The 13,069-nt window shown below is 40.2% G+C and overlaps 1 protein-coding gene across 1 annotated transcript; it reads right to left on the reverse strand.

The window, feature by feature from the left end:
• Nucleotides 1-54: 54 nt before the first annotated feature.
• Nucleotides 55-11,095, reverse strand: LOC146552452 (snake venom 5'-nucleotidase-like). The gene is made up of 9 exons (XM_085257464.1): nucleotides 10,556-11,095; nucleotides 10,152-10,371; nucleotides 9,682-9,870; nucleotides 9,315-9,512; nucleotides 7,541-7,695; nucleotides 7,241-7,349; nucleotides 6,984-7,139; nucleotides 4,567-4,767; nucleotides 55-1,515 (listed from the first exon to the last, which is right to left on the reverse strand). The coding sequence occupies exons 1-9, from the start codon at nucleotides 10,931-10,933 to the stop codon at nucleotides 1,358-1,360; spliced, it is 1,764 nt and encodes a 587-aa protein (XP_085113590.1). The 5' UTR covers nucleotides 10,934-11,095; the 3' UTR covers nucleotides 55-1,357.
• Nucleotides 11,096-13,069: the final 1,974 nt, after the last annotated feature.

Genomic DNA, 13,069 nt, shown 5'->3' on the forward strand with positions numbered 1-13,069 from the left:
GTTTTGTCAGGTGTGGTGGAGGTGGAGAGGACACAAATGACCAAGGCAGGGAAATAAACAGCAAAAGGAAAGCCTTTATTGGGCTAAGGAAAAATCCATAGTACACAAAATCCAAAACCTACACTTGAGGGAAACCAGAAGTATGAATAATGAGCAGCAGACCAACAGATAGGGGATAAGCAGGCACCAGGGTGGGTAGATAATCACAAAGGACAGACAGGAGGAATAGGGAGACAAGACTTGTGGAAAGGAATATAAGGAGGGAAGGCAAAGGCACTGTCAGCTGCATTTTCCAAGTGGTCCAAACAGTGGATTTAAATTGGCACAGTTTTTAGATGGGATACCCATCCTGATGTAACCCAACTCATTTATCTGGGCTTAAGAAGAACACTAGGAATGCACTAACCTGAGGCTGGGTTTATGTCTAATCAGTCAGTTTGAAGATGGCATTTGATTGAGAGAAATGTAAAATATTGCAAGCTTAATAGCTGACTGCTAATAAAGGAGTTATCATAGCAAGCAAATACATATCACTATACTAATATTTCATTAAAGAGCACAATCATTTGCCCACTAAAGTTAAGTTTATGTTGGAATGACTACAAGATGAACAGAATGCACAATGAATAATAGATTTTCTTTTGGTATTTTCAATGTGTAAAAATAAAAGTAGGAAAAAAATCCTTAGAATTTTAAAAGCACTTTTGTAAATATGAATTTTAGATGTACTGACAAATTCATGAACTCAGTGCAGATGAATCTTTCAGCTTTGCATATATGCAGATCAAACAGGTCCTCATGACAACAAATCACTGGCTTGTTTACAAGTCCTCACAGTTTCTACACAGTAATGCATTCATGTTTGTAACCCGATGAAAACATCATTCTTTTTAAAGATGACGTGCATTCTGCCTGACCACAGTTTTTCAGGCATTTGAATAATGGTAATTAAAGAAAATCATTTGGAATAGTTGTTGCTTTGTGTGCTTTTTACTATCCACTGTTATTTTGTAAAATAATCTCATTCAGAAAATTGACCAAGCTTCATACACTCCCTCGTCTTTCAATCAGTAAGCTCTATCATTCAATATAACTTTGCTTTTTATATTTAGGTTGTTTCTTTTGGTACATTTGTGTGTCAGTTTGAGTAAACAAGACTGTCGCTCATGCTTTTTTGGGGGGTTGCTGAATCGTTGTGGGTTATAATAAGTTTCAACCTGGATGCTGGCTACCCCGAGGCTGAACCTGTAATCCTGTTGTCTTCTAGTTAGCTTTGAGGGCAGCGAGCTGAAAAGACAGTTAACCAAGTCCTGGAGCTTTTCAATTTATCACAGTTTACCAGAGTGTAAAAAGCCAATCAAAGTGTCACAGACAGACACAGACTCAGCAGCAACAAGCCAATACTGTATGAAGCAATGACAGCAGAGTTCCTGAAAGTGATGCGGCCTTCTACTGCAGGGAACACGCGCTTCATGTCAGAGATGTACTTGGAAAAAACGGTAATGTCCAAGTCACCTGCAAGAAAAGGCAAATTTTTTTTTTTAAAAATCTCAAAGTGGCATTAAATGAATCAATATTACATCATTAAAATACATAAATAACATCTTCATGATGCTCGATTCTCGATTTCAAGAGTGATTTTTGTAAAATTTAAAGAAAACTGCAGAAACATATTTAAACGATTTAAACATCCCTGCTGGAGAGAATCCCAAGAGTAAAGATCGAGAACTAAAGAGTTTACAGGTACAGCAGGCTTTGATTTGTTGTTCATTTCTGTCTCTGAATAATGGGTGGGAAAAAAAGTTAAAAAACAAAACAAAACAAATCCAACCTCTGTGTGAAAGTTTGCCACAGTTAATATGAGTTCTTCAACCATCCTCAAAAACAATGGATTTCTATGTCCCTCAGCAGATCATCAGCTTTTCAGGCTTAGAATCATAAGTGTTAATACAAAGCGCTACGGCAAAACTGTCCAATGGTTGTTTCAGCATTTCGATAAACTGTGCCAGAGTGCCAAAAACCCTTAAAGCAATGCTGGAAATGAAAATGTCACAAGCCACATCCTGCTATTCTTTTCTTCTTTAGTGCGGCCTTGAGGATAACAAAAACTTTTCCACTATACCACTACAGAGATATTTTACTGCAACGTGTGTTGTCAAGTTTAAAAACAACTGCAGGACTTTGAGTCACAGAATAAACTCTTGAGAGCAGATGTTATATGGCTGCGTTTCCATGTGTGGTCCATATGTTGTTTTTCCCCATTTCCATGCGTTTCACAGACAAGTGCGCCACAGTTAATTCTCAGTGTCCGCTCGTAAAATGTTTCTCACTTTAGGCATTATCAGATGAATTCATCCATTTTAACATGGACAGGATGTTAGAATTTCACTTTAGACAATCCAGTTAATTCATGAAAAGCACTGTCTAGCTCCTTCCTGTGGTGATGTTTTATTTAAAAAAACATTAATGGTCATGACTCAGGTTGCATTCCACCAGGGAGAAAAAAAGCAAGGGACAAATGACTATGAAACATTAAAGTTTGCAAACCTTTATAACAGTCTGCCAAGTCTTGGAGTGATTGCTAAATGAGCTCTTTTGTTCTATTTATATATTTAGATTATATGTATTTCTAAAGGGAGTGTGAGTATGGAGTGGACCACAGCAGCAGAAACACCTTCAAAGAAGAAGTCTAAACTTGGATGCTTCAAACACACAAGTATTCAGTCTGGCAGCGAAGAGGATATAAAAAATCAGTACCCAAATTTAGTATCACAAGTGATAGTCTCAAAACAAATGTGATGCACAAATACCGTAATTGTCGGGCTATAAGCCGCTACTTTTTGCACAAGCTTTGAACCCTGCGGCTTTTAGTCAGGTGCGGCTTTTCTATGGATTGTCCATGAGCGGATTTGTTTTGTTTGTTCCGCTGTTGTACGGCACTACGTTGCCTGGCGGAAGGATCGGAGTTCAAGAGTGGTATGTTAGTCACATGTCCATCCGCCAGGCAACGTAGTGCCGTACGAAGTAGCGCGAAAAACAAACTTCAAAGTAGCACTACGCGTTCAGCTGGAGGCGTGGATGATGAGCGGCGATAAACTTGCAAAAAGCAAGTTATGCCCAACTCCACCACTGGATTCTGACAGCGTGGGAAAGTGTGAAAACATCCACGATCACCAACGGATTTCGAAGGGCTGGACTGCTGCCTGATGGAGAGGAGGCTCTTCAGAAGGTGTTCGACTCTGACACTGACAATGAGGATTTCTTTGGTTTTGAAAGTGACAACGAAAGAAAGGAGCTGAGAGTGGATGATGAAGCCACCCTGAGCCTGTTCGTTTCCGACACTGGAGGAGAGGACTTTGGTGGTTTTAGTGCGCAGGAAGAAGAGAAAGATGGTGGTGAATGACTGACTTTTCTTCTTGTTAAAGCCGTGTCACTGCACCTGAGCCTAAAAGGTAGTCTGAATCTATTTTTCTGGTGTGCTGTAGGTTACTGTTATGTACTACATTTGTTACTCATTTATGAAGCACAGTACATGTTTTGTACTTGTAATTACCACTACTTGTACACATACCCTAAAAGGTTATGCAAATATGTACCCATAACTTGTTTTTCAAAATATTAATAAAAGGGGTGTGTCTCCAAACAGCCATCTCTTTCCTGACAATTCGATTTGTGCATATTCTCTTACATATGATAAGTCAACATTGAAACACCTGCGGCTTTTAGTCAGGTGCGGCTAATGTATGTACAAAACAGGATTTTCCCCTGCTTTTAGCTTGTGCGGCTAATATTCAGGTGCGCTCTGTAGTCCGGGAAATACGGTAATCATTATTCGTGCATCAGTTTTAAACTCAATTGCAATATTTGCTTCCCACAGTTACACAAAAGTGATATTTAAAATGCACGCTCCTCCAATGCAATGCAAAGAAACAACAACTATGTTAAAATAAAGATATGCAGATATCCTTTGATTGTGTTTTTTTTCCAAAATACTTTGGCTTCACGATAAGAACAAAATGTATGCAAAGAGTGCGGTTATGTCAATTGCGTGGAAATACCATTATCTGCAGTTTGATGGATGCACAAAGGCGAGGGAAAAACAACAGAACAGTTGCTAACGTGACTTTTCCAACATCGAACATTAAAGCGAGCCCATAGGGCGTGTAAGCGTATCCATCCAGCTCACAAAGGTACACTGAAACTTAACACGTTTGCATTCGATTTGCCAAAGACGTGTATCCGGTAACCAAGATGAGTAACGAAGGTTTCGTGACAAAAAGATGTAATTCATTTTCCAAAATAGAAAAACTTGTGCTTTATGCAAAACAAGGAAAGGGGAACTGTAGAGGGATCTCACAGCTGCCAGGTACTTTGCTACGAGTTGATTATGATGTTAGGGATGTTAGTGTGAGGTTGACCTTTGACCTTTTGAATTGAAAATGTCATTTTTTAATGAGGTCAGTGTGATTTTTGACTAAGAGGATGCTGGTGCTGGATGCAGTAAAGGTCCTTTTAAGTGCCTGAGGTAAACTGCTTATAAATTTAGAACAAGAGTCTGCCACCCACCTGAATTATGTTTCAGTAACTCCCTCTTAATCATTGTAAAGTTATCGCCTCCACCCACCATGTATGAAGGCATGACCACGGTGTATGTCTTCTGTGGGTCTAATGGTTCATACTTGGGCACGCGGCACTCTGTGCAGAGCAATGACAGCGATGCTACACGCTGGTTCACTGGCTTGGAGAGGTCGTACTTCACATGAATGCCTGGAAATTTAAGGGAAAAATGGCATAGTGTTTACATTTATATAAAGAGACTAGTGTGTCCTTGTGGCATGCGATGCAATGACAAACTCGACCACATTCTTCACACGTTTCACTCTCTTTTTTACCACTTGTTGTTCTCTACAACTCTCGGCTGCAGCTTTCCAGCCACACGTACAAAACAACAACAACAACAACAACGTCAGGACCCAGGGGCCCGTTCTTCGTACCTCGCTAAGTAGGTTAGCCGGATTAGATTGTTGACGATTTCGCGTGATCCTGGATCAGTCGGTTCCCCGAAGCTCATCCGGGACTTGCTGTCATAGCAACAGAGCCGTAAGCGTAAACCTGCTCGGGAGCAGGTTTACTTTATGTAAACAGGATTAGATCGCGGCCACGCAGGTATGTCCGCTTCATTTATACGAAAGCAACAGCGATATTTTTCCACTGTTTCACCATAAATAAATATTATCAATGTAACTAAAGATAATGCAGCACTTGATCCTTTTATTGATGTCACACAGATACATACAGGTCATTTCCTAAAAAAGGGAAATGTACTATTAACATTCTATTACATGTATGTGATTATTACAGATGTAATTCATATTTCAGAGTAGTAATTGTAAATTACTTCGTGTAATCAAGATGAGAGACCGCGGCTATAAAAGCGAAGGTGGATTTGGGAAGCCTGTCGCAGCCATGTCCTGTCCGTATACGCGACCAACCCATTGCGGAAGGTGCAAGATTGATAAGGAGAGTCCTCAGAATTCAGCGTATATTGCGGGACAGACAGGATCCTTTAGCTCAGCGCGACAGTGTGCTCATAGAGAGATATCGATATTCCCGTGAGGGTATTATTTACTTAACCAACTTGTTGACGAGGGGGTGCAGGACCACCACCTGTCTTTTTTTCCTCTGCCCTTTTCTTGGTTGCTGTTATGAACAAACTAACAGAGTATTACAGGCCAGTATTACCTTGCCAAGAGACGCAAAGCAATCTAAGAGATAAATATTACCATTCTGTAGAATACTCCTGTATTCCACTTTTACTTGTTCCCATGTTCTTGTGGGTCCTGTTGTGGCTCTAATGTGAAAGGGGATATAATATAACATATTATAATATAATATAATGCCATATGATATTGGACAATATAGTGTCATATGATAGATCTACCCTACCGCCTACTGGTGTTGGCCAGAGGGGCCGATGGCGCGATATGGCAGCCTGGCTACAACCGTAGCTGCCTCCACCAGTGTGTGAATGTGGGAGTGAATGAATAGTGGTATCGTAAAGCGCTTTGGGTGCCTTGGAAAGCGCTATATAAACCCAATCCATTATTATTATTATTATTATTAAATTACCTACGAGTTTGATTTGTCAGCAACTTTCTGCCAGCCCTCTCTCCTTGCTTTTGCAGCCTTTGCAGTGTTCTCTTGCGTTTTAATTAAACTCTGAAACTCCTGAAATCCCTCACTCATGAGTTCTTGCTCTGCTGCCGGAAAATACCGAGCACGCCCCTTGGACATTTTCGCCGACCAATCAGCGGGTTGCCGATCAATGTTTCTACTATCGATGCGTAGCCCCTTTTACGACACCCAGTGATGTCACATTCCTGCGTCCAGCTGTAGTAATCGTCAACAGCAGGTGTGTTCGGGGAACCGGATTAGCGAGCTCACGGTTAGCGCGATGATTTGATCTTGGATGTGTCATTTGATCTTGGATGTAGTAAGCGACGTACGAAGAACGGGCCCCAGTTCATTCTTCTTTCATGCAGGGGAGGCGTGATGAGCTGACTGAGCTCAGCCTCACCCCGCAGCCGCACCACGAACCACGCCCCACCACAGTCCTGTTTACTTAGAATTAGTAAAACACAAATTAAAATACTTTTGGGAGAACATCAACAGCATTTTATGTTTAGTGTAAGGCTGGAGACAGTGGGTTGTCTACTAAGATGAGACAACAAACACTACCTCAACTACCTCATAAAGCCACTGATTATTGTTTTCACACTGCACTAAATACACATGTGCATTACGGTTACTTTAGGAACTGATTCATATAACATGCTATTTAATGTCCTGTTACAAAACTAGGCACACCTGCAGCTGAGCAATGCTTTCAGTGCAATTTTTGTAAGCACATGTTAGATATGTATTTCTAACCCTTTGTTATAAAAGATTATTAAACTATTCTGTGTTAGCAGAGGAGCACAGACCTGAGACCTGAAGAAATTCTCCAGTCTTTCTTCCACTTCCATATCTGTGAACAGAGTGTTCAAATGCCTTTTTTATTGTTGAGCCTTTTATTTGGACCAAGTCACAGGTTCCTCCAAATGGTAACACGGTGAGGATCTCCTCCATTGTTATGGAGCCTAAAAGGACAACATATAAAGGTAAATAACAGCAGATTACAAAACACTTCAAGGTGAATTAAGAACTCGGCAATTCTGCACAAAGGAAAAAAAAAATCTACCATTTCTGTAGCGTTCGTCTATCGCTGTCCGTATGCCCCCACTATTCAGCATACACAAGCTTACATGATTCCACTGCTCCCCAGTTGAATGCCTCATATTGTGATACACCTGTAAATGCAAAAGAGACGTATTATATGACAGAGAAATTCTCTTTGCTTCTGGCTGTTTGTCGTCACCTTTTATCATCATAAATATCTGTTATGATCAATCACCTTCCTTAAAAATCACGCAGTCCTTTTATAACCACTAATTCACACTTAACTCATGTTAACTAAGTGAAAAATGCCTGTAACTTTTACCATGGCATCACAGATTAGGTTTCCCAGGTTACACTCCCGAAATCGGCACTCTTCAAATGACCCGTTGAGGTAGACTAAGGTTTGGCCCACATACTTAGTCGAGTATTGAGCCAAGTCTGTTTTCCACTTATTAACATCAGCAAGGATCTCCGCATCTGAAACAAAACAAAACAAAGAAGAAGAAAAAAAACACAGATCGTGACTGTTGGAGAAAAAAAATCTAGATTATTGGATTTTGAGTAAATCCCTGAGAGCAAATAGATAATCCTGGAGCTCTAATGAAGAATTTACACAAATATGGTAACATTGCATTTGTAAAGCAAGGAACAACTCCACTTTTTCAATATGAGATTGCAAATCATAGTTACAATGTCATATTGAATGACATATTGCTGCTGTAGCCATCTGCTTCAAGGTTCAACATGTCCTGCAGATCTTGGTTGTAACAAGTGGTGATTGTTACTGTTTCTGTCTCTGTAAGCCTGGCTGTACGGGAAAGCAAGCTTAGGTGGGAAAATCCCAATACATCAGCATTTTCTATAATAGTCAGCCGAGTCCATGTGCCAACCAACCCACATTCAACGTCACTTAAATCACATTTCTTTTTCACTCTGGTGCTCACTTAGAACTTCAGCAGGTCATCTTAACCATGTCTACATGTCAAAATGCACAGATTTGCATTTCTTTTTAAGTGACCTTTCTCACTGTCTCTCTTCCCCTGTTTTTCTTCTCCTTCATCTTTCTTTCTCCCTTTCCTATCCCCTAGGTATGTCTGTCCTGTTTGTAACAGCTGAAAATAAAATAAAATAAATAATAACAACAAAAGTCGATCAAATGGACCAATACGGCAAGTCATGATCCACTTGGTAAAGTAAATCCATTGGGTATCTTTGTTGGCCTTCAGACATCAATTCTGACGGCTGAAGAACCAAACAGGACAGACAAAAAAACAAAACAAAAGCAAAACAAGTCATTGGATGATTAGATATTTGTGTTAGTGAGCAGTTGTACCCAAGAAAGTGGCTGCAACATATATTCATAGATTATATAAGATATAAGGTGCTAACTAGTTTAATTTAATGAGTATAATACACTTCATTAAACAACAAGAAGTATCTTTCAAAAAGGTAAGTAATGTTAAAGTTCTTATTTGTGTGAGCACATGTAAAGTTTTACTAGAAAATGGATGTGATGGGAGAGCCTGAGTCCTGTGTTGTGTTTTTGTTATTCTTTTCATACTGAGACAAATGAGCTAAAGCAGTTTTTACCTCTATGTACCACTGGATGTTCAACTGTCAGCAAAGGAATTTAACACTGAAGATTTGTTGATATTGTGATGAGTCTTGGACAATGCAATTTTGCCCCACTTTGCTGTAAGTATGTGCAAACATTTTCCACCACTCAAGGATGGGTGTGTGCATCAAAATCCAGTAATAACAAGTTACCTGGTAATGTAAACAAATATGAGATAAGAAATGATCACTAAAGTTCATGTTCTGCGTCAGGAGCAGGAATGCTTACTAAAGAGCTTACCCAGCTTTTAAAAAAGTTTTCTCTCTCTTTCAGAGTAATTTAGTCTCATTGCCGCTTCTGATTATATCCAATTTCTTTTGTGTTCACAGAGATAAAACTTTTGCCTCATTTCCCAAATCCTTAATACACTTCCAGGAACACTGAGAAATTTTAACATGATAAAATCTTATTTGGTTCAGTGAATGGTTTCGACTTTTCAAACAGTAACATGTGTACAGTGTAATCTGATATTTTAGTCTACCTTGAGGTATGCTGCTGTCCATTAGGATGGGATTTCCAACGGCTTTGATGACATTGCCAGCATCATCAAAAGTCACTTTTAAGTGTCCAAGATATTTCCCAAAGGCGTAAGCCTGGACCACTGGCACGTCTCTTCCATGGTTGGATTTTACTATAAAAGGATATGGGCCAGCTGGCACTTCGGAAGATGGGGGCGTTCCTGCAGAGAAAGAAAATGTTGTGGTTTGTAGCCTTAGAAGCATGCCATTCCTTTAAATTGGTTTGTTGCATGTGTGAAATGCAGTTTTTGTGTCTGGAGACAGCTGGATAAACCCAACCCGCTCTGGATAAACACTATAATAAATAACAATAGAACAGGATAGAGATACCTGTGTAGAGGAACGTGTTGGTATGCCCTCCAACAACAACATCCACCCCTCTCACGCGTCTCGCTATGTCTTGATCCACAACAAAACCAGAGTGTCCCAGGGCAATGATTTTATTATAGCCCAGACTTTCCAGCTTATTTACTTGAGCTTGAAGTGACTCCACCTCATCTTTGAACTTGAGATGTTTGCCTAACACGCACAGGAAATAGGGGACGGATGGGTGCAAGCAAGCAGTGCACATTTCAAAACACTGGTGAATAAAACGTCTAAATACTGGATAACAATTTGAAAGTTGTTATTACAAGGCAAGACATCTGGTAATGTAGCTGAAAACACCAACAATCAGCGACGCTTTATAAAGAAAGAGAGTTTTATTTGAGTGATATTATCCTGATTGTGATCCAGCTTCATCCACGAACTGGAAAAACAAAGCATGGGCATTGGGCGGGACATCATTGGAACAGATTTACCTGGCCTGGATAAGAATGGCGTCTCTGCTGAGGTATAGCCAACCACAGCTACTTTCTCTGAGCCCACACTGATAACTTTGTAGGGACTGTAGTATTTATGAAGCTCTGCCAGGGTTTGGTCGGGTTTAATATTTGCACTGACCACAGAGAAATTTATATTCTGGAGAAAGGGTTGAATGAGACCCTCCACTCCATTGTCAAACTCGTGATTTCCAAAAGCCTATGTGACAAAAAAAAAGAACTTCAACTACTTTATTAACTCATTAAATATAATGATTTACTAAAATTTAAAAATGAACACATAATTGACTTTTTAAAGAAACTTATCTTCGAAAAATACAAACTTGAACCACTTTAACACACAAAAAGTTTCCAAACAACATAGAAATTAAAAGAATACTTGCCATAACATCATAACCAAGTTTGTTCATAAAGTGTGCGGCTTCAGCGCCATTATAGTTGTTGAACCAGACAGTCCCTTGGAATTGGTCTCCAGCATCCAGAAACACCACGTTCGTCTCTTTTTTTCTGATCTCGGTCACTTTCGTGAACCTCCTGGCCACACCAGCGAAGCAGGGACGCTCTGCTCGACACTTTCCCGAGTCCTTGCCGGTCTCCTCGATTCGTGCATGGTTGTCATTGGTGTGGAGTATTGTCAGCTCGAAGGTCGACGCTCCGCTCCAGCAGTTTAAAACGAGGCAGAGCGAGGTCAAGAGAGCGCGCAAACCCATGATGTCTCCGTGCGTAAAAACCGCATTTGTGACCAAGAATGTATAGCACATTGAAGGAGGCGTCGGCTTAGTACAGAGGGAGGAAAAAGTCCAGGAAATTCCGACATAGAAAATTAGTGAGAGAAAGCGTTCTGTAAGTTTTATAAACTGTCGTTTTGTCTTTTGTCGTTTTATTAGACTTGAGTACTGATTAGCAGAACACAACAGCTTAGAAAGTTTGCAGTGTGTGTGTGTCTGTCCAGGTGAAACAATGTCAAGTTATCAACTTTTAAATCTATATTATCTTGTTTTTTTAACATTATCCTTGACTGGGTCAGGCTGTCACATACAGCATCTATGCAAAGACACAAGCTGCATGCTGTCATTCCAGTACACACAAGAGTAATGTTGTACATGTACAACATTACTCTTGTGTTCTGTAGTACTGACTTCAGTATGTTTTTTATCCTGTACTTTTGTACATCACATAACACAACATGACATAACTAACCACACTCTATTGTTTAAAGTGTTTTCCAGCAGTGAATGACTTCTTACATTATGCAAACTGCAAACTGTATATTCTGACCATTGAATGTCGCTCAACATGTGTCCTATATTTAAGTTTCTCATTGTACTCCAGTCCAGCCTTCAGATCATACAAAGCAGTGAAAGAAATCAGATTTCTTACATGCCCTTCACCCACCAGCTCCCCTTAGTGGACAAATAAGGACAAAAACATTTAAAAGTGATGAGTTAGAACGAACGAGCACCGTGACTCTCTATCTATCTATCTATCTATCTATCTATCTATCTATCTATCTATCTATCTATCTATCTATCTATCTATCTATCTATCTATCTATCTATCTATCTATCTATCTATCTATCGCTGATAACATTTTTTTGTAATTATCATTTATTTTTTAATGACGAGCAAACTTTCAGGATCTGGAGCTCAGAGTGGGCAAATACTCTTTGATGAAAGTGAGTCTTCACTGGAAATGAGCAGAGAAGTGTTTTGTTCATGCAGTCTCATGCACATTGTTCCTGAAATGTGTAGCTCCAGTTCACATATCCTGCATTTCTAGCACGTTTCTCCAAGCCTTGATTTTTAGATACTGCTGATAAGCTGATGCAATTTTAGCCATGCTTGTTCCAAACATGAACCCTGTGTCTGTCCTGCTCAATAACCTCTCGTTTTAACACTCCCCGAGGCTTCACCCGCACCAGCACTGATGTGTGCTATTAGCACTTGTCTGCCCACAGAGGATTAGGCTGCTCACCTCTTCATGCTGTCACCCCACGTCTCTTTCACCACACAAGCCTCACACATAGAGCGTGTAAGCAAACATACACACTCAAAATCAGACAGCCTATACCTCCAGGAGGCAGTAAATCCAGTAAATCTCACCTCACATACTTACATTATAAGGTCTTATTCTTCTCCACATATCTCTGAGCGGCATGCCCTTAAAAATGTTTGCAGTCTGTCTCCCAAGCTAGCCCTCCTTTCATTTTAAAATGAGGCCATCTGTGACACTGTAGTGGCATGAAAGAGAACGATGTGCATTGTGCATACTATTCTGCATCTTACTGCAGAATCTTTACCACTTCTAAATGCATCTTACCTTTCCTGCTAAAAGTATGGACTGGTTCCAGCTTTTAAAAGGGCTGATAAAACCAGTTACTGGTCAAAGTGAATTCCCTATCTAGACATTCAGTTTTTAAATGGATTTGTCTGCTTCCACTTCAGCTAAAATGAGTCTGACCACAGTAACACCAGCCTTAGCAGTCAACAGTTATCATCACCACTTAGCTCTTTTCCTGTCATATTTTCCTCCAAGGGAATAAAAAAAGTGATTTACACAGTGTATTTAGAGCTGACGTTCTTTCCTCTTTTGCCTCAGTCGCATGCTGAAATGCTTCACTTCAGCGACCTACAGAATCTGCACAGCGAGGGTCTCCTAAAAAATGGGACACATCCCTCTAAAAAGTGGCACAATCCCCTACATGGTGGCGATCACGCCTTCATATGATCATCGGATTTGGAAAGTTTGAGCTTAGCGAACCTCCAGTTGTAAATAGTACCTCTCCCAATACATTTTTAGATGGAGACCTTCGAGAGCCGATTGGCAGAGCAGAAGGCACCATATCCCATCAGACCCGACTGGAGCACGCTGCAGTGGGACGCACTCTGCCGCTCAA

Source organism: Mchenga conophoros, linkage group LG19 (genome assembly GCF_057382185.1).
Source record: "Mchenga conophoros isolate Kocher_MC1m ecotype Shallow Benthic linkage group LG19, M_conophoros_male_GT1.1, whole genome shotgun sequence".
In the NCBI taxonomy this organism is placed as follows: domain Eukaryota; kingdom Metazoa; phylum Chordata; class Actinopteri; order Cichliformes; family Cichlidae; genus Mchenga; species Mchenga conophoros.

What these genes read in the sequence shown, in the direction of transcription:
- LOC146552452 (XM_085257464.1), bottom strand. Translation starts at nt 10,933, where the DNA reads ATGTGCTATACATTCTTGGTCACAAATGCGGTTTTTACGCACGGAGAC. An exon ending in ACCTAATCTGTGATGCCATG is followed by an intron (nt 7,350 to 7,540) that starts GTAAAAGTTACA and finishes TTGCATTTACAG; the next exon opens with GTGTATCACAATATGAGGCA. An exon ending in GTTACTGAAACATAATTCAG is followed by an intron (nt 1,516 to 4,566) that starts GTGGGTGGCAGA and finishes CTTTTCTTGCAG; the next exon opens with GTGACTTGGACATTACCGTT.